Source organism: Phalacrocorax carbo, chromosome 1, assembly GCF_963921805.1.
Source record: "Phalacrocorax carbo chromosome 1, bPhaCar2.1, whole genome shotgun sequence".
Classification (NCBI taxonomy): domain Eukaryota; kingdom Metazoa; phylum Chordata; class Aves; order Suliformes; family Phalacrocoracidae; genus Phalacrocorax; species Phalacrocorax carbo.
This window is the reverse complement of record NC_087513.1, coordinates 172,292,813-172,311,874: the sequence shown is the minus strand read 5'-3', so window position 1 is coordinate 172,311,874 and position 19,062 is coordinate 172,292,813. Positions and strand designations below refer to the sequence as shown.

The 19,062-nt window shown below is 44.2% G+C and overlaps 2 protein-coding genes and 1 long non-coding RNA gene across 5 annotated transcripts in view; 1 reads left to right on the top strand and 2 right to left on the bottom strand.

Moving 5' to 3' along the window:
- TBC1D4 (TBC1 domain family member 4) overlaps window positions 1-1,956 on the bottom strand; it is a 116,903-nt gene extending 114,947 nt beyond the window's left edge. Inside the window, exon 1 of the mRNA XM_064440730.1 lies at window positions 1,229-1,956. Within this exon, the coding sequence (XP_064296800.1) occupies window positions 1,229-1,780 (552 nt within the window). The 5' untranslated portion in view covers window positions 1,781-1,956. The remainder of the gene's footprint in view (window positions 1-1,228) is intronic.
- Window positions 1,214-8,580, top strand: LOC135311497 (uncharacterized). Its single transcript, XR_010371117.1, has 3 exons — window positions 1,214-1,303; window positions 5,644-5,759; window positions 7,797-8,580. It is a non-coding gene; the product is annotated as an uncharacterized LOC135311497 (long non-coding RNA).
- COMMD6 (COMM domain containing 6) lies at window positions 5,733-18,275 on the bottom strand. Of its 3 annotated transcripts, XR_010371116.1 has the most exons (8): window positions 18,182-18,275; window positions 17,665-17,723; window positions 16,997-17,062; window positions 16,767-16,843; window positions 15,801-15,966; window positions 14,532-14,684; window positions 13,410-13,555; window positions 5,733-5,749 (listed from the first exon to the last, which is right to left on the bottom strand). XR_010371116.1 is itself a non-coding variant. In XM_064440731.1 (7 exons), exons 1-7 carry the CDS (start codon window positions 18,240-18,242, stop codon window positions 13,505-13,507), a joined length of 633 nt encoding a protein of 210 aa, XP_064296801.1. In that variant the 5' UTR covers window positions 18,243-18,275; the 3' UTR covers window positions 11,008-13,504. The 3 variants fall into 3 exon arrangements, 2 of the variants coding, with proteins under 2 accessions (XP_064296801.1, XP_064296802.1); XM_064440731.1 differs by lacking the exon at window positions 5,733-5,749 and having other exon boundaries at window positions 11,008-13,555; XM_064440732.1 differs by lacking the exon at window positions 5,733-5,749 and having other exon boundaries at window positions 11,008-13,555; window positions 18,221-18,275.
- Between the last annotated feature and the right edge of the window lie 787 nt (window positions 18,276-19,062).

Here is a 19,062-nt window from a genome sequence, read left to right as displayed (position 1 = left end):
CTGAGAACTTTTCAGTTATTTTCTTAATACTTCCTACCCTCTTCACTTAAAAAAAAACCCAAAACACCCACAACCCAAAGAAACCCAAGCAACTGTTCAGTACATCTAGTATGTCAGCTAAGGGGCTTCGGTAAAATCCAGCATTTCTAATTGTGCATTTTTCCCCCCATATGTGTCCGTGAAAACTCAGGCAGAGGTGTCTTAGCTTACTCAACCAAAGGATTCTTATGGAAAGGCCTTTTTCTCGCTGTCACCTTGACAAATCAGCGATCAAACCTATTCCTTGAGCCACCATCTCTCATACTCCACACAGGGAGGAGAAAGAACTCTGCTGCACATTGGCCGCGTGAGCCAAAGCCTGTTAAAGTGTCAGGAAAATACAGTCTTACTGTTAGGCCTTTTTTTTTTCCAGTTGGCACTTTATCAACAATGTCTCCACCCAAACCTAGGGTTGACTGTAGCACTACTGAGTGTGCCTGAGCACGGCCAGGTGTCCTTAGCGTGACCTGTGAGCACAATAGGGCCCACTGGTCCCGAACGATGGTTTCCACAACGCCGGGGGTCGGCGGAGCCCTGAAAGCACCATCTGGGCTACTCGATTCCAACACTTACGCCACCGTAAGGACGGTTTAACACAAATTCTGCATTTTGCTCACAAAATTGGGCACTTTGCGCACAACAATGGTGCAAAAGTAAACTATGCGCTTGCCATTGAGCTCTTGTGGGACACGAGGCGGCCCCACGGACGAGGGACAGAGGAGAAGGAAAAGGGGTCCATCTCCCGGAGCACCCACGTTTTGCAGAGGCTGGTACCCCCGGCCTGGCAGGCGGGTGCGCCGTGCGTTCGGGGCAGGGGGTGGCACAGCAACCCCACGGCCACGCGGGACTGTATGTCGTGTTCCCCGCCCCCCCATCTCCCGCGACCCCCGCGGGTGTTGCAGCCGCCCGAGCAGCTCGGCGCGGTGCAGCCCCGGGACGGCTGCTCCCGGGAGAGCCCAGCGGGCACGGCCGGCCCCGGGCAGGCTCGCCCCACCCCACGGGGTGGGGTGTGGGGAGGGTTTCGGTCTCGCAGCGCCCCTCAAACGCAGCCGTGCCCCGTCCCAGCACACCGACCCCCCTCCGCGGCTGGGGGCCCCGTCAGGCGAGGAGGGAGAGAAGCAAAGCGGGGTGTGTGTGTGTGTGTGTGTACCCCGGGGGAGGGCCCCCTCCCTCTGCCCCCGCCACTCGCCTGGTTGGGGTCGGTGGCCCGGAAGACGTGGCAGGCCATGGGGGAGTCGGGGTTGTCGGGCTGCGCCTTGATCAGGTAGGCGAAGTAGGTGAGGTCGTGGCTGTTGTGGATGAAGCGGGCGATGTGCTGCGCCTTGTGCTCGAAGATGAAGACGGCGGGCGCGGGGCTGGCGGGGCGGCCGTGGCCGCCGGTGCCGGAGCCGGTGGCGGTGCCGGAGCCGGGGGCGGCGGGGCGGCCGGGGCTGGCGGGTCCGGCGGGCACGCAGCGCAGCGTGGGGGAGCCCAGCAGCAGCAGCACCTCGCGGGCCGGCACCCCGCTTCCCACGGCGCCGCCGGGCTCCGGCCGCTGCCCGCGGCGGCGGATCTCCGCCATCAGCCAGGGCAGCATGGGCAGCGTGGTCCGCCTGTCCAGGCACGACGAGCCCACGTACCACAGCCTGAAGCGCTTCTCCCCCGGCGCCGCCGGCTGCGGCTCGGGCTCGGGCTCGGGCTCGGGCTCCGGCTCCGGCTCCAGGGGGTGGGAGAGAGGCGCGCCCTCCCCTCGCTTCTCCATAGCGGCGAGTTCCCGGGCGGGGGGCGCGGGGCTCCGCGGCCGCTTCCCTCCGGGCGCCAGGTGCAGCCGGCGCGGCCTGCGCTCGGCCCGGGGCCGCAGCTAAGCCCGCATCCCGCCCGGAGCGGGCACGTCCCCGCAGCCGCGCCGCCTCCCTCCCGGCCTCCCTCCGCGCCGACCGGCCCGGGGTCAGCCCACGGGGCGGGGAAGGGCGGCCGATTCACCCTCCTCACCGCCCCGGGGAGGAGCGGGGAGGCGACGCGACGCCCCGCCGCCCCCGGCCGAGGGGCGGGACGGCGCCGCCGCCGCCCCCGGAGATAGAGACGAAAATACGGGGTGGCGTGGGCCCCGCTCCGCCAGTGCTGCCGGCCGCTCCCTGCCGCCCCGCGACGTGACCGGCCGCGGAGGGAGGAGGAGGAGGTCCGCAAGGGGAGGAAGGCCGCCGAGCGGCGGAGGGAAGGAGGTGGGAAGGCCGCCGGGGCCGCCCCCCCACCCCGCTTGCGAAAGCTCCGAGGGTTTTTTCCCGACTTGGTTTTGGTGCTTGGGAGCTGGAGGGGCGCTTGGGGTCGAGAGGAGCCTCTCCCGGGCCGGCGGGGTCCCGGGGCACCCCTCGGCCCGTCGCCGCAGGGCTCTGCTGGACCCGGTGCCTCCCCTCCGGCCTCTGCCCCCACGCGGGGAGAAACAGCCGTGCCGCAAACGTGCAGAGGCACTTCCACGGCTGAGTTACAGCAGTGTCTCCCTGTCAAGTCCGGGATTAATTACAACTGATTTTAAAATAATTTTTTCTAGGTTTTTTTTTTTTCCTGCTTAAGCTTTTAGTTGTGGTTTGTTGCCTGCGCCCGGCCCCCCCCTCCCCCCCCCCCCCGCTATCGCGATAACATCGCTTTTTGTCAAGTCAAAATCCGCCACCTACTGTAAATATTAGTTACCGGTCTCCTCTACCTGGGAAAGCAGCTAGAGAAAGCTTTTTCTCCCAGTCCTACAGCATCCGTATCCATCTTGTAGTTGTCAGTTATAGTGACTGTCCTTGTGTTTAAATATGTGGACATGGCAGGGGTAATTCCCAGGAACGTGCTACTGTGGCCACCATTTTAACCCTGTCTAGAAAAAAATAAATCCGTAGCTTGAGCTGGAGAGCACCTCTGTGCAGTTGGAGGCTGCGTGCTAGATCGGGCAGAGAGGGGTCACGCAGCAAAGCAGATCACAGCCCACAACAGCCTGAACTGACACAGAAATCTGACACAAAACCATCGTGTTAGCAGTATTTTAATAGCGTTACAAGCAACTACGCTCATTTCCTGAGCAAAGTATTTTGCTCTTTTTTTTCCCCAGTTTAATCGTTTGGTTTATGCGTTTTTGGTTTATTGGATGCAATTTTCAGTTTTAACGCTCTGACTTGGGACGACCTCAAATATACCTGCTCCCACAGCATCCTAAAATGAGCTATTTTTAGAGTAGGGCAGGTAATGCAAAAAGTCTTTGGTAGGCTGGACACCGGCTTTAATATTTGCTGCGGTGGCTCAAGCCAGAATGGAATTGCTTTCCCAAGCTGACTGTTTCCACACACTTTTAACATCTGAACTGTGTTGTCATACAGTACATTTTACAAGTGAGGCAGGATAATAACAGCCAAATTTTTTACATCACAGACCTAAAATATTGTCCCTCAGTCTGCGCAGTTAGCATTAACCCTTTAGCTGAGAATTTTACTTGAGATTTTGTGCGCCAGCACTGTGGGATGATGGTGTGGGAGCCGCTATGATTCTCCAACAGCACACCTGGGAGAAGACCCGTTCGCTTCCTGGCGGCAGCGCTGGTGCTGGTTTAATGCTGCGTTGAAGTGCTCCTCGCTTTCTGCCAGTTCAGTTCCGTGAGCCGCCTCTAATTTAAGTGACAGTGCTCATACAGACGCCGCTGTTGGCACAAAGGAAGCAGGAATAGCTGCTCGGGGGTGGAGAGGGCAGCAAGGTGGCTCGCTCCTTTGGGGAAACGGTTGGTTGGATGATTCATCTGGAGCGTGAAGCTGCGCTTGAATGCATAGACCCATTTTAAACTACCTGGGAAGTGAACCGAACGCTGGGTTTGTACTAAAGTAGCGGCGAAACCCCCTCATGCGTTCGGTTGGAATGATTTTAGATGGGATAACCATGAAATGGCTCTAACAAAGGGGGAGGCTGCAACATAACTGAATTGCTGGAGCTGCTTGCAAACACCATCTCCCAGGCTATCAGATCCCTTTGCATTATGTTTGTATATGACCTACCAAAACCAGGTTGCGGACAAACACCTAGGATTTTAGGTGCTGTGGAGATATGAATAATGAATAATAACCAGGAAACGTGAACACAGTCATGTGAATACATTTTTAAAAAAGGCAAAAGAGGCTGAAATTCTTTTAAGCAATCACAGATCCATTGATGTTCTCACATTGTTCAAACAGAGCAAGAAGCCTTTACCTGAAGATGCTGCAGAGCTGGGTTTTCAGCTGCTAAGGATGCACTCAATTTTTATGACTTATTTTATCAGGTAGAAGTGCAAGGAACAAAATGTGGAAAATCAATTTGAAATTCTTAAATTATCACCTTTGTGCCAGTTATGTAAAGCTGTTTGGTTTCTCCTTCAGTTGGGTGATTTGCTTAATACGACGTGAGATCTGGTTATTTTGACCTAATTCCTTTTTATTATTGAATTCTTTACACAAATCCCTTTTAAGATGAAATTAATCTATATGAACTCTGCCACTAATATTTTAACTACCTTCAGAATCAAATTCTTAGATGTTAATCCAAAGTTTTTGTGCTTTCTTCTCGTTCAGCTTTTTATGTCTCTCTCAATCGATTTCTCAGAGTAATCCCACTTAGCCGTCCATTACCTTTATCCATTTACTTCATCATTTCTTTCTTATCCTTTAATCGGCCTACCACTTTTCATCCCCCATCTCGTTAATAGTGCTTCATTAGAAACTCAGTCCTCTAGCTACGTAACTTTCCTTCTTGAAGTCGGTCCCTTTTTCTCATTTGTTTCCAGCTGTAAGACTTCATGCACCTTTAAGGTAAAACTTCCGAATTTCTCTCATATTGAGCGTGGTATTCCTTTGCTCGTGACCTCTGACGTGCTTCTCATGTCATTTCTCCCCTAGTGTTTAAAACTGTAACAGTAACAAAAGCATCATTCTCTAATTCTTTGCACAATGTAGTTAGGAATTAACCTAAACTACATAATCCTTATAGCTCAGTTAATGGGAATCAGAAACTTTGAGACAGAGAAGAAAGCAACTTTCCATAGCCCTTATCCACAGAGCTTTGCAAATACATGTGTGTTCTTGACGATAGAGCAGTTTATCTCCAGGTCATCCCAAATGGAAAGAAGCGTAAATGCAGCACCCGTGCGAGACATGACAGGCAATGCCCCTGACAAGAGGCCACAATTTTTTAAAAATTCCTTCTTTTACTATTATTATTGGCCAAGTTCTTGAGACAAATTTTAAAATTTAAAGTGAAAACTATATTGGAATATGTAAAGTACATAAAGTACTGTGCTCAGTAATTGCCATATCATGTGCTGCAAATACATGTTCAGTTGGTCAAATAAAACCGACCACGTACCCAGTCAGACCTTTCTGAATCGCTGATAACCTGCCATTGACTTTTGTTGACTAAACAGACATTAGATGCAAAATCTTCCAGAATGAGGTATGCTGTCCAAGTCCCAAACACAGATACAGTTAACTAAATGCACGTAGATGCCTCTGAGCTTTTTGGATTCAATATGCTTGTCAGCGGAGCGCTACATGTAAAGATTATTTTTCCAAATAAAAAGCATATTTTCCTTCTGTTTATGAAAGGAAGTATGTTTTGTTCATTAAGGCAACACCTTGATAACGTCTGCTGTTTCTGCACATGGCACCGCAGGAGCCATTTCATGTATCAGATCTGGGTCATCGGTTCATCTTCTGTGTTCAAAGATTTAAACCTGCAAAATGGTAAGCAACCACAGTTCTCAGTAATTTCTTCAGGAGCGGAGAGACGTCAGCATCTCACGTGGTCAGACTGTTAATTGCTAGTAATTATCCACCCCCTTAAGCTTTCTAGCCACAATTTTAATTGCAGAAAAAAAATATTAAGTTATTAGAGGAGTTGTAGACTTGACTTTACAATCCCATAATTTATGCGTAATTTCAACCCCTTCATTTCAGTAACATGCCCCGTAGCTGGAATTGCTTCTCATCCTACGGCTTTTCTAAGAATGCCGTTGCTTGACACTCTGGGATTTCAAGGACCACTACCACGGCTAAAAAATAATGCATTATTTTTAATTAGTCAGATTTTATTTTACTATCCAATCACTTTTTAGTAAGATCTGAGAGGTAGACATTTTTACTTCAGAACGCATTGTATTGATTTAAACTACTGAATCTTACTTGAAGACTCTAATGCATTAACTTTTGGAAATGTAATTGAAGCATTAGAAAGTAAGTTCAGTAGACTGGGCATATTACCAAGGCTTTAAACTTTATCTGTTAGAGGAACTCTGTTACTATTAAGTGTGTAAAACATCACGAAAAAGGTGTATTTTGCAGGTTGTATAGAGGGTTATTATAGTTCAAAATATAATGCCAAACATTTGAGGAAGACATATCGGTCTTGTAGAGACTGGTCAGTAGCAGGGGACACTCACTGCAATGTGTACACAATAAAAATGATGAAAAATTAATCTAATGGGGGTTGGGTAGTTTGGATTTTTTTTCTTCTCAAATGGCACTAATCCTTTTTGATCATAATGACAGGTAATAATTTGTTCTGCCAATAACCACTCCAAAACAGATTTAGGGGAACTGGAATGAGCAAAGTTCATAAGAGAATAATCCCTAGCTAGAAATTTCATAAACACCTCCAGAACTTAAGGTGACCCAGCACATTTTATGCCTGTCTTCAGTGTATTGTTATTCAATTTAATGTAGCGCTGATTAAGAGAGACAGTGCACTGAATTATTATATTTCTCTTCAAAGAAGCATTTGATCATGGAACACATACTTATTTTTGTCAGTTTATTCATCTAATGGTCATCCCATGAAACTTTCTGGCACAGCAGACTTTGGATCCAGCGAAGAACAACAAGGTTTTTTCTTTAAAACTGCTAGTCTTGACTTCTGTGTGCTTATGTGTGATTATAGCATCTTTTCAGGTGAGAACATTTGTAGTTAGTTTTTTTTTTTTAAGGTTCCTCCCCCAAAAAAGGGTGTCAGATGAGTTTACTAAAATCCCTGTTGCTGAGATAATACAGAGTTTGGTGGCTGTTAGCAGCTCAGGCCAGTTGCAAAGCTAGTTCTTACAGGAGACAGAGCAATTTCTGCAACAAGAACTTCCACATTCCCGATTATTTCTGCTTTCATATAAAGGAGACATTTACTTCCCTACTATTCCCCAGCCGCTGCTGTAACATATAATGAGCAGAAAAAATGAGGAAGAGGAGAGTACTGCAGCTGCCGGAGCCTACTTCTCTCCCTGTCAGTGCCCACTCCCTCTGCCTCGTTTTGTGATTTGGACGGGATCCTGGTACCCTCCAGCTCTCTAGAAATGGAAACTAAGGAAGGATTTCTTGTCATTGCCAAAGCTAAGAGGAACATCTTGATATGATTCCACAAATGCATTGTTACAAAGGATGAACCACAGGCTAGAAAGGTTAGCAGATCTGTAGTAGAGTGCAGAAACAATATAGAATAGAGATGCTTTGCAAGGCAGGAGTACTTCAACTTCAAAGGTCAAAAATTATATCTGTGCAGGAGGAAAATGCAAATATCATTAAGACTTCAACAGTGTATCACTATTAAAAAATGTTATTGCAGTTTCACAGCTCGGTACTGTATGGCTGGTAGGAGAAGGTACAGCTTACCATGAACAACAGGGCACTTGTATCCCAACACAATACCAGCGTAGCTGCCAATAATAATAATTAAAAAAAAAATAACAGATGGGAACCCCTTAATCCTCTTTCTCATCATCCTTGACTCTCCCCTAGGTAAATCGACATCTGTTGTCTTGACTCTGTCGACTGCTGAGCATCTCATCTTCCCACGTTCCAACCGCGAGAAGCAGCATTGCTCAGCACACCAGTGAGTCGTGCAAGACACGCACCTACGTTCCTCTGCTCATTTTAAATGTAAACTTTTAACACCCCTCTCAAGCTTCACGCAATGTGGTTGCAGCATCCAGTACTTGCCAGTTCAGAAGCATCACTGGGAAGGAAGCCTGTCTTGCTTTATTTTGGCCAAGCTCTTAGATGAATTTTTTTAAAAAAACACCCATAATCTGCCTAAGACACAGTAGTGATGACATTCTAGCCCCATTAATGGGGAATGGAATAATTCTTTGCAGCTCCAGTAGCACCAAGAACAGCAGAACATTATTTTTCAGATTCAGAGGTAATAATTCAGAGGAATTAAGCAACAGGGCCACTTCCAGCAGCAGAGAAGGGTATTCCTAAGTGTTGCCTAAAGACACTGAAAACTAGGCTGCGTAACAAAATGCGTAAGAAGGATTTTAGAGTGGTTAAACTGCACGAAAACCTCGGATAGAGAAATGTAAATGTGTTTTATATGAACAAGATACAAATCTAGAAAGATCTGTTTAAGAGATGGATAAACAGGGAAAAAAAATGTAAAGTGAGAAATGTAACACGCTATTTAAAAAGCAAGTCATAATGCAGAAATGTTACTATAATTAAATTACTGTTTTAAGCTACTGGAAATATACAATGTATGGTATATATTCTGTTATTAAAATGCTGAATGTTGTTTATGTCACTGGAAATCTTTACGCTCATGTTTTTAATAATTAACACAGAAGTTAGAGTATTTCCCTACAACATAAGAAGTAGGCTGGAAGTTATGGTGACATGGATGCGCAGTTCAAGATACAAGCTACAGGGGCGAACACCAGAAGACCTGGTCCCATTGTCAGACATGCTCTCAAAGGATTACTGTGTATCAAGACTATGTAGCACTGCCACCTGGTGACCGATGCTATGACAAATTCCTCTTAAAACGTTCTATACCACAGAAATTTATTGTATGAAATAGAACTTTCCTTCATTTTTAATATGCGTATTAAACCTTACTGTTCCAAAGCTCAGTAGGTGAAGTAGAAAACTGACACGGAAATTTCCGATTTATAAATATAACAATATTTGTAATGTAAACACTAACAGAATATTTGGGAAGTTTGGCACCTACAAATACTGAACAGAAATGGTTCTCAAGTCAGGGCAGCTAGACTGTAATTAGCCATAGGAGGAAAATGCAGCACAAGGAAGAGGAAACCCAGAAACACCAAAATTAGCCTTCACAGAGAAGATCAGCAATCTCACCTTCCTTACTTCTCCATGATACAAAGTCATGAATAACAGACAGATCCCAGTAACTCCATTCAAATGGCAGGTCATTCCTCCACCTACCCTCAGAAAAGCCTCAGAAACAAGAGTCACGAAGGGTTTCAAAGCATGCAGGACTGGGTGCAAGGAATGCTGAGGATCATCCCTCTGACATGCATGCTTCCTCATGCACTCAGGCACCAAGACTGGGACTGGATGAGCATGCATGGACAGTGCTGTACAGGAGACATTTGGCCAAAACCACACAGTGACATGCAAATCCAGTTGTTTATGAGGTGACCGAGCCTTAGGAAGAGAGGACTCTAGCAGCAGCATACCATGTGAGCTCAACCCAGGTAAGGGCACTTGCTGTGTCATGTACTGACCTGCACAGATCCAACTTCCGAATCGAGTGAATGCCCAGTAAGCGAGCAGTCCAACCAACAGCCTTGTAACATTTTACTAGAAATCTGTCTGGGAAATGAGCACTACCATCATCAACCACAGGGTACTGGATAGGGTAGAGGCTGCTGAATTTTAAGTCCCTGCCCCTGTTGCAAAGGTTCTTCAGAGATGGGGCCTTTTTTGCTGCAGGTAGATTAAATGACTCAGGCACTTTTATGTGTTATTCCAGTACCCGCAAGGGCTAAACAGAAGAACCCTGCGTGCCTCTACAAAGGAGTGGAAATTACCCTCTCATTATGCTCCCAGTTAAGAGGGTAATAAAACATTCAAATACGATAGGGAACAGGGCAAGCAGGAAGAAGAAACAACATTCTTCTTCTCCCCCAATTTATCATCTTTCTACCTTTGTTTTTAATTGGTCTAAGCTAAAGTATCTTCAGGTGTTCAAACAGAGCACAAAGGCTTGAAAAGGGGAGGGGTGGTAAAGGGTGAACAACAATGTTACATACCTTTAAAATGTGGTTAAAGAAAAGCAGTACAATTTTGTGGAAGCAGGAACAAAGACATGCTTTTACTTTGGCCATGACTAGGCCAAAACGCTCAGAAGCTAAATGCGTATACAGCTGCTTGTGCACTCTTTTCTGTGGGCCTTCCTCCATTTTTCTACAAAATGGTTTTCTACAAGCAGGCTCGTGTGTCTGAAACTAGTGACTAGTGCAAAAAAAAAAACAAAACCAACCAACCAACCCAACCCGTTGTGACAAAGAGGACAGTCATTGCCCACTGCCAGAAGATTCTTTCATTATTCCCTCCCTTGGGTTTGTTGACTAAGACCCTCTCCCCCCTCCCCTTCCTTCCTCTTGTGCTGTTCCAGACAAATGTTGAAGAGAAAAATTGTTTACTTGTCTCCTAAATACAGCTGAGGAAAGAAAACCACTTGAATGCAATTTCCTGCAAAATTTCATTAATCTCACATGTCCTCTGTCTTTTCCTGGTTCAATACAACATTTTGTCTCGCTGTAAGTAATTGATACAAGTATTTGTTGCAGCCTGCAGTTATCCCTCAGCTCCTTGGTACCCCATCACAGAGAAACACTGCCTATGTCTGAACTTCATCCTAATTTAATAAGGAAAGAAATTTAGGCATAGTCTAGTCCTGAACTTTACCCATTATAGTATTTACGGGACAGACTTTCATGCAATGGGCTTAAAACAAAATACAGACCATCTTTATCTCTGTTACCGATATGTTTAATGACTGTTTGTGGACTTATAAAAATATTCATGTTATACAGTTTCATATCAATCAACAAGTATAATTAGGAACACAAAAGAATTCCCAGTTCTATTTGAAAAGACCTGGTTGCTGCACATACAGACAAACAATTGAACAGCTTGTTGGAACATGTTTATATCACTATCCTGCAAACTTAGGTTTTTAGTTTGTTTTTATTAAAAAAAAAACAAAAAGTACTTAATTCTTCCATTACTCAGTACAGGAATTCCTACTGATAGCCATCAGGACAAATCTCAGAAGTCTGAGTACATAGCCAACTTTTAATCACATCTCCTAGATGTCCATGAACACCTTGGAAAATTCTCAGGCAGTAAACTGGTATAGCACACATGTCCAGGCATCTTCCAGCCGGAGTTACAACATGCTGGAGTTCAGGGACACTTCAAAAATACTCATTAATATTTCTAGAATATTTGACCTGACAAAATGTAAGTTTATCTTTTCAAAGGCTGCCAACTTTCTCTTCTTGGTGAAAGACCAAGTAAAAAATGGTAACTGAAAGTTTCCTCATTACCTTCCAGCATCTACTTAATTGTTGTTTCTAGGAGTTAAGACAATTAGTTAAATCTTCTTTCCATCCAGTTCCAGTGAAGGCACAAATGTTTCCAGCTATATGAAGAACTTAAGTGCATTAGAACAAATGGCAAGTATTTGTAAGGCTCCAGCTTTACTAAAAAAAATAGTATACTACTTCTGAACTCTTGCACTGATGTAAGCCAATTAGTTCAATAGACCAAAGCATGACAGTATTCTCCAGTTACAACCACCTTACACTCCAACTTCTGCAAGTTACAAAAAAAAAAAAAAAGAGCTGCCTCACATCACTTTTCTGCACACAGAGAGGATATTTTTGCACTATATTTTTGCACTATATTCAGCCACGAGCCCTTGCAGACAGGGGAGAAGGCAAACAGAAGTCTGTTCCCAAGACCATTTTTGTGACATTCTATCGAGAAGATCGCAGAAAAGAGCAATCTGCTCTCCCAGCTGCAAAGCAAACACCACGGACTTCAGCAGCACAAAGGAGTATCATCCACATCAATGGCCACATCCCAAAACTTCACTATCTTTTGTTAAAGCCAATACCGTTTCACTTATTTGGGCTTCTAAGCAACTCCAAATACTGGTTTTATGCCCCATGTGTAATGCCCCAATAGTGGTCTTTATTGAAATGACTGCAGTATGCAGCACGCATGATATGCTGCAGTTTATTTTCATGACGCAAAAAGGCAGGCATAAGCTCTATAAGTGACTTTCAGCCAGCTTCTAAAAGAGTTAAGAAAAAAGAACTGACAGTGGTTAAGAAAGGTACATATTCTCACTTAAGGGGGCATGAAATCACTTGAGGATCTGTCCCAGCAAAACTGGTTCTCAGTCTCTACCATTCTGAAGTTGCAGCATAAACTTCAGTCTGTTTATCAGTATGAGTTGTCTCTCTTCGGATTTACTTGCTCTACTGCACCACCAGCACATCTTGAAATGCAACAGTGTTGTTTTTATTGCACCCCACTATATTTGCAGTTCATGTTTTGTTTATGGAAAAAACCCCAAAACCCCAAAGAGAAAGCATACAAGCACACTGGATTTCTCACTCCTCCATTGGAAATAACCCAGGTTTTTCAGAATCAAAGTCAAAATTTTGCTGGTTAGGACATTCTCTGAGAGTGAGCGTGTGCAACACAGTCCAGTGTCTCCTGCCACACAATACAACAAGCAAAGAAACCTTGCTGACTTTTAGAGTGTTTTTTTTTTTTCTCTGATGTTCTTGCCTAATGCTCCAGCCTGAATTTTCAAGTTTCCTCTTGACTTGTCTAGCTCAGAGCTTGAAGTAAAGCAACTACATCAGTATTCTAATTTAATTAGAAAGCAGGCTGCTGATCAAAACATTGAGCACAGCGCCACAGGTTACAGTTGGATTAAATGCAAAGGCAAAAAAAAATTAAGATGCTTTTGAACTAAATTCACCCTTCTACCCTTATTTAAAATTAGCTTTTGGGCTTCATTTCGGAGAATGAATTTTGGATGTCCAGAAAAGCTTAATGCATTAACTCAGTTTTTGTAAGCCGTGGTGGTGGGAAATAAGTATTTGAAATAAACAAGCTGTTAGGACAAGTACATTCTCCAGTTATTAAAAGACGACTGGTCTGCCAATACCTGTAACTGCTTGACATTGCTATTCTTCAAGAATAACCGTATGCTTGTTATGTGTAATTCTGTATACTCCTCATACTTAATATTGTTGTTGAGTCCAAGTGCATCCCAATTTTACAGACAAAAGCATAAACATGGGATTTACACTTCTCTCAGTATCTTGCTAGTCAACATTTTCAGGTGTTCTTCTGCACTCGAGTTAAACGTGTAGCTTCTTACATGTAAGTTCTTGGATATTAGGAAGTCTGCAGTGATGTTTCTCCGTACACATCCTGATCTTATGTCTATCAGGATAAACAAAGCCGAACACATTTTCACAAGCGCTGCAGAGTTGGCTTCAAGTATTCAAAAGCGAAGAAATCTTCACAGCAATGCAAGGATGATGCTGTCAAAAAGACAGGGATACATACGTTGCTGAACAAGGGCACTTTATTCCCTGTGCAGAATGGAGAGTTTACTTGATCTAAGTCTGTCCGAAATTTCAGCGTAAATAAAAGAGCTCTCTTCAAACTGTTTCAAGAACAGCTGCCATTTCCTTGAACTGTTTGAAGAAGTTCTAAAATGCAAGAGTTAAGATAAATCTCAGTTGGTTGAAGAGAAGCTCGAATTGCAGTTCAAACTAGCATGTTAGACAAAAATCACAGTTCATGTTTCTCACATTTCCTCTTTCCCCCCGTTACAATTTGCAGCTTGAACTGAAAGTTTCTGCTTTTCTTTTTTGCGAGCTGGTTGGCATTTGGGCACATTCACTACTAAACCTACAGAGGTGATGCCTTATTTGCATGGCTTTGCCTATTAATAGAAGACGCTAAAAAAGAAAAATACAAAGTGGCTCTCGCACCACAACAAAGCAGCCACCTAATAACCTTCTTACAGAAATGTCTCTATTCCCAGCTGAAATAACCCATACTTCTGAAGTATGGCCTCCATTTCTTATAGCAGTTGAATGGCAAATTATTAAATAAGTTTCAACCAGAATGAACACAACATTTCACAACACCTAAGGATTCAGAATATCCTTCTCCAAATCCTGCCAGCTCAACTCCAAGGATTTATTTGTAAGCTTGTACGATATTCTAAGTGATGCATTTGCCCTTTAAGCAGGAACAACAACACAAGTGCCACATCTGTGCAAAATTTGACAAAGTTACTAGAAGTTCATGACAAAGTCATAGAAGAAGAATTAAGAGCCCGTGGTGACAAAGCAGGCTGACCTCCATTCCTAATCATTAGCAAATGTTAGGCTTAACCCAAGTTTTATATATTGAAGGCCGGGGAACAGTTCCATAGGTCTAGAATATTCCTATTACTCAGAAGACTGCTAAATTAACATTTTTCAGATAAGTGATAAAGAACTAAATGCTATGAAGTAAGTATTTAACTTCAGTGTTCTAAGCAATTATTCAATGCTTCATCTCTGAATGACCATATTAGTAAATAAGCAACACAAATGTATGCGTCAAGGTATACAGTTGCTCCTTCACAACAGAGTCACCGTTAAGAGACTGAATCAAGTAACACTGATTGCAAACCTTGAATTGCGGGATCGTCATTTCAAAAGATTTGTCTGTTGTTTGTCCTGAAGCGTCTGCCACTTTCAGCGTCACTGCAACATAAGGATACTTCAGAGATCTGCAGGTGTCAGAGCTCATCGCAACTCCCAGTTTCCATTTAATATCTACAAACTACAAAGAAAATGATCATTGGCAACAGTGTTAAAGATATCCAGCCTACCACTGCTATTGTTGGATGGATGTTTTACAGCAATATAGCACATCTAGAGCTCATATCCAAATGGGAAACAAATATACTCAATCACATATTATTGCCAAAATCATCTGCCCTCCCTTTTAATAGTGAAAAAATAAGCAATTTCACAAGTTACATAATCCATTTTCCTTATTCAAGTGCTGTCAATAGTCAAGAACAGCCTATTTAAAGTTCTCGTAAGAGGAACTTGAGCCACAGAGTTCACCTGGCTTCTATAGAATTCATGCTTCTGTCATGTTCTTTTAGAAGTTTCTAAAGCAAGTGGAAACATGAGAAAAACCTCAAGACAATGCACAAGAATTTTATTATAGTAATAATGGAAAAAAATTAAGGCATTTCGTAACTGTATTTTAGCTAAATCAAAGTACATCATAAATACATTTCAGACAGGTAAGTTATCCTTTTTAGCCTTTTATGATAGGCAGAACTGTTGAATAAAGAAGTGAAGAAGGCCTTCAGAAGCTTACCATCAAGCCTTAAATATTCCACCCCACCCCCCCAGTTCTGTACTCTTTTAAACTGTTGTTAGAAAAAAAGATCTTAAATGTAAATACACTCTGTATTATCTTTTTTAACAAAGAAAAAAGGAATGCTGGAAATGGACGTTATCTTTAAAAAAAAGTTTAAACTTAAGAGAGACAAAAAATAAAACAATCAAGAGCTGTATCAACTGTAAAGAACAATTCAAATTACATTTACATTTAAAACAGTTTTACATAAACAGCCACCACAATTGCCTGCCACACTGACTGCCACTCACCTTCCCTAATAGTACTATGAAGCACTGATTTTAAAAAGTATGAAATGTGACTTTATCATCCAAACAATAATATTAGAGAACTGTTCAGCATAATAGAAAAGGTTTATTGTATATGCTTCTTTACCTGGGTAGACATTTGGCATCATATACACAGGAAAGCTTTTGGCAATCAAGATACTGCCACATGCTTGACAACACACCATACCCAATGAAGCACTGACATTTCTGAGAAGTTAACAGTTCGCTCAACTGCACTTCATCATTTAGTTACCTGCCCCACTGTGGCCATATTTCTTGCATCTTCTGCACTAATGGACTTGCCCTGCTCATTCCATACATGACGAATAACTTGAACTGCATGTTTTGGCAGCACGCTAACCGTGTTGCCCAAGCTGGCGATGAGTTCTTCCGTAGAGAGGTGGTTTCTGGCTGCTGTGCTATAGGCATATACAAAGAACACCGCATCAATTTCATTCTCCACAAATTTAATAAATTACTCACTTCACCCCAAACAGGCAATTTTTAACTTCTGCTTTACATGTCTATGCACTTTACAATGATTAGGCAGCCTGTGATTTTTTTCCAGAATATTTTCCTGATCTTTTGTAGCCACATGCAAAAAACAACAGGACTTGACTTTTAATATGTCTTAAGACACAGAGACCAAGCTTTGCTGGGCTTGCACAAGACACAACATTAAAACAATCAAGCCTCCTGTTACAACTGAAGAAAGGCATAATTCAGTGAAAGATCTGTGCACAGAGCAGTTCAACAATATTAATGCTTTAGAAACAAGGCAGTTTCAATTAAACGTTGACGTTACTAAACCGTATGCCCTTCAAACAGGCACAAATGCTGATTTCTAATCTCTAAGAAACAAGAGGTTTTTAGAACACACTTCTGCCATGCAAAGGCCTAGCTTAGTTTTAGAATGGAGCCTAACTTCCTCTTTTCTCTTGCCAGTGGTTCTAAAGCTTGCAGACACAGGATCTTAGAATAACTTCCTCTCTTTAGATTTTTATTACAAAAAGTGAGATTATATATTAAGTAACTACACATTTTTAAGAACATAAACTAAGTCCAGAAGGGTTTTTTGTGTACCAAGAGTTACAAATTTTTGCCCTTTTCCCAAACCAGTTCATTTTATACCCACATTTGATGTCATTTTTTAATACCACTGTTAAGCTGGGACAGAGGAACAAAAGTCATGAGGCAAAGTAAATGATTTTGTGCTTACCTAAATAGAAAGGAAATGATGTTAGCTATTTTCGCCAGGTCACCAACATTAATCTCAATCCCAGATGTTTGAATTCTCTAGAAACAGAATGTACAAACAATTACAAATAATAATAAATTATGTGTTAATAAAAACCTCTTTGTATATACACACACACTGACTTGGGGATCTATCCTTTACAGCACACACAGCTAATACATTTTCTTATAAGTGTTAGTATCCAAATTTACCTGACACAATTCAGCTGTATTTACACCCAGGATCTTATGGTTCAGATGTTGAATTATTTGTTCACACTGTAAAGAAAGTAAGTTTGAAAACATTCTTAATGCATATTTTAATATAAAAGGCAAAGCTACTTTGACTACTTGGAGATTACAAAACAAAACAGAAAACTGGTTAATGCAAAAATGGACAACAGGAGTTGCTGTTATGTTCTTGCTTTAAATGCGGAGTGAAGAATAAAGTCACTGAAACAACTAATTTTAAATTATGTCAAATCCAAGAAAAAAAACTCAGTCAAGACTTTTAGTTCCTACCTCACTAGCTATTCCTGCCATAACAAGCCATTTTCATACTAATTGAACAGTCATCCTGTTCAAGTACATGCTACAGTAAAGAAGCGGAATGTTTTCTCGACAAGCTAGTGTGGTATCTCATTTAGATGGAAGGCGAAAATACATTTTTAAAAAATCTTTCATGGTAAAAACGTAAGTTTAAAGCAATCCCATTGCTCTTAGCACGACTGGTCCATTTCATGAATCATGTAAATCTAAGCTACCACATAAATAAGATTCCCTTTGCAACAGACAAAAACCAGAAGAGTTTAAACAGAAAGCTTTCCTAGAACCAAAGAGTGCCAGAAGCCCCTCCACATCCCATTTATTGCCCTACTTACCAGTTCTGCAAAAAAGTCTTGAGGTATTAAATTAATCTTATCTGCTGCACCTCCAACATCTGAAAAACACCAGCAGTAGTGATCAGAAGCAAATCCTTACAGCGTTACAGCCGTAAGCCTAATCTCTCTCTGAAGAATTTCTGGGTCATCACGCCGCAATTCGTTCAAATGCAAAGCTCTCTTTAAGGGGGCTTGTCCCGGATAGCATTAGCATTCCCTGCTCACCATCCAAAGTACAGTCTGGTAGAAGCGACTCCGCAAGGCCCCAGCCGCACGACACCGCTGTTCCCCCTCAGGCTGCGCCGTTACACGCAGACCAACGCCGGGCACCGGCGGGCGGGCCGGGAAGAGCCCCGCCGCCTCACCGCAGGCCCTCGCCAGGCCCCGCCGGGACGGGCCCGCCCCCTGCCCAGGGTGAAGTAGCTGGGCGGGGAGGTACTCCCGGCTGAGCCCTCTAGGGAGGTGAGCATTACCCCCCGCACTCCCCCCAAGTCCCCCCCGCTCCGCGCCCCCTCACCCAGCGCCTCCAGCACCCGCCCCAGCACCGCCACGGTACCGCCGGCCATGGCGCTGCGCATCCGCCCAGACTTCCCTCCACTTCCGCCACACAAAAACCGCCACCCTGATTGGCTCCGAGCGATACTAGAGCAAGGCGGGGCCGGCGGCCTCGCCCTTATTGGCTATTAGGCAGGGAGCATGCGCTGTTCGCCTCTGGGGAGGGGTGTGTGCTGCGCCGCCGTGTGGGCGCGAACCCCAGCGGTATGGGCAGGGTAGGGGGAGCTTGTTTTCCTTGAGGTAAATCGCTTCTGAAATAGATGCGAGTAAAACCAGGGCTCTGTTTAAAGAGACTGCTGTGTGTGCAGGCAAGGTCAGCTGCGGGTGGTGGCTCAGGGCGTAACGGTGCTCGGCCTCGGGCCGGCCGCGCCCCCACGCTGGGGGTGGCGTGGGAGATGGCCTGTCGTCCCTGATTCCTCTGGGGAGGCTTCTGGAAACGGCAGTTCAAGTCACACCTGGTTTGCGCAACGAGTTGTTTACTAAGTTTGGTTTATTGTTCTCTGGTATCAGGGTTTTTTTGGTGCTCTTTGTATCAGGAGTAGGGTAGCAGCAGGAGCAGGGGTAGTGATTGTGCCCCTGTACTTGGCACTGGTGAGGCCACATGTCGAATACTGTGTTCAGTTTTGGGCCCCTCAGTACAAGAAGGACATTGAGGTGCTGGAGCGTGTCCAGAGAAGAGCAACGAAGCTGGTGAAGGGTCTGCAGGGCAAGTCTTACGAGGAGCGGCTGAGGGAACTGGGGTTTAGTGTGGAGAAAAGCAGGCTGAGGGCAGACCTTGTCGCTGTCTGCAACTGCCTGAAAGGAGGTTATAGAGTTGGAACTGTTGTGACTAAAGCTTGTTGC

What these genes read in the sequence shown, in the direction of transcription:
- COMMD6 (XM_064440731.1), bottom strand. Translation starts at nt 18,242, where the DNA reads ATGCGCAGCGCCATGGCCGGCGGTACCGTGGCGGTGCTGGGGCGGGTG. An exon ending in ATCATTTCCTTTCTATTTAG is followed by an intron (nt 15,967 to 16,766) that starts GTAAGCACAAAA and finishes ATATGCCTATAG; the next exon opens with CACAGCAGCCAGAAACCACC. An exon ending in ATATGGCCACAGTGGGGCAG is followed by an intron (nt 14,685 to 15,800) that starts GTAACTAAATGA and finishes TTTTCTTTGTAG; the next exon opens with TTTGTAGATATTAAATGGAA.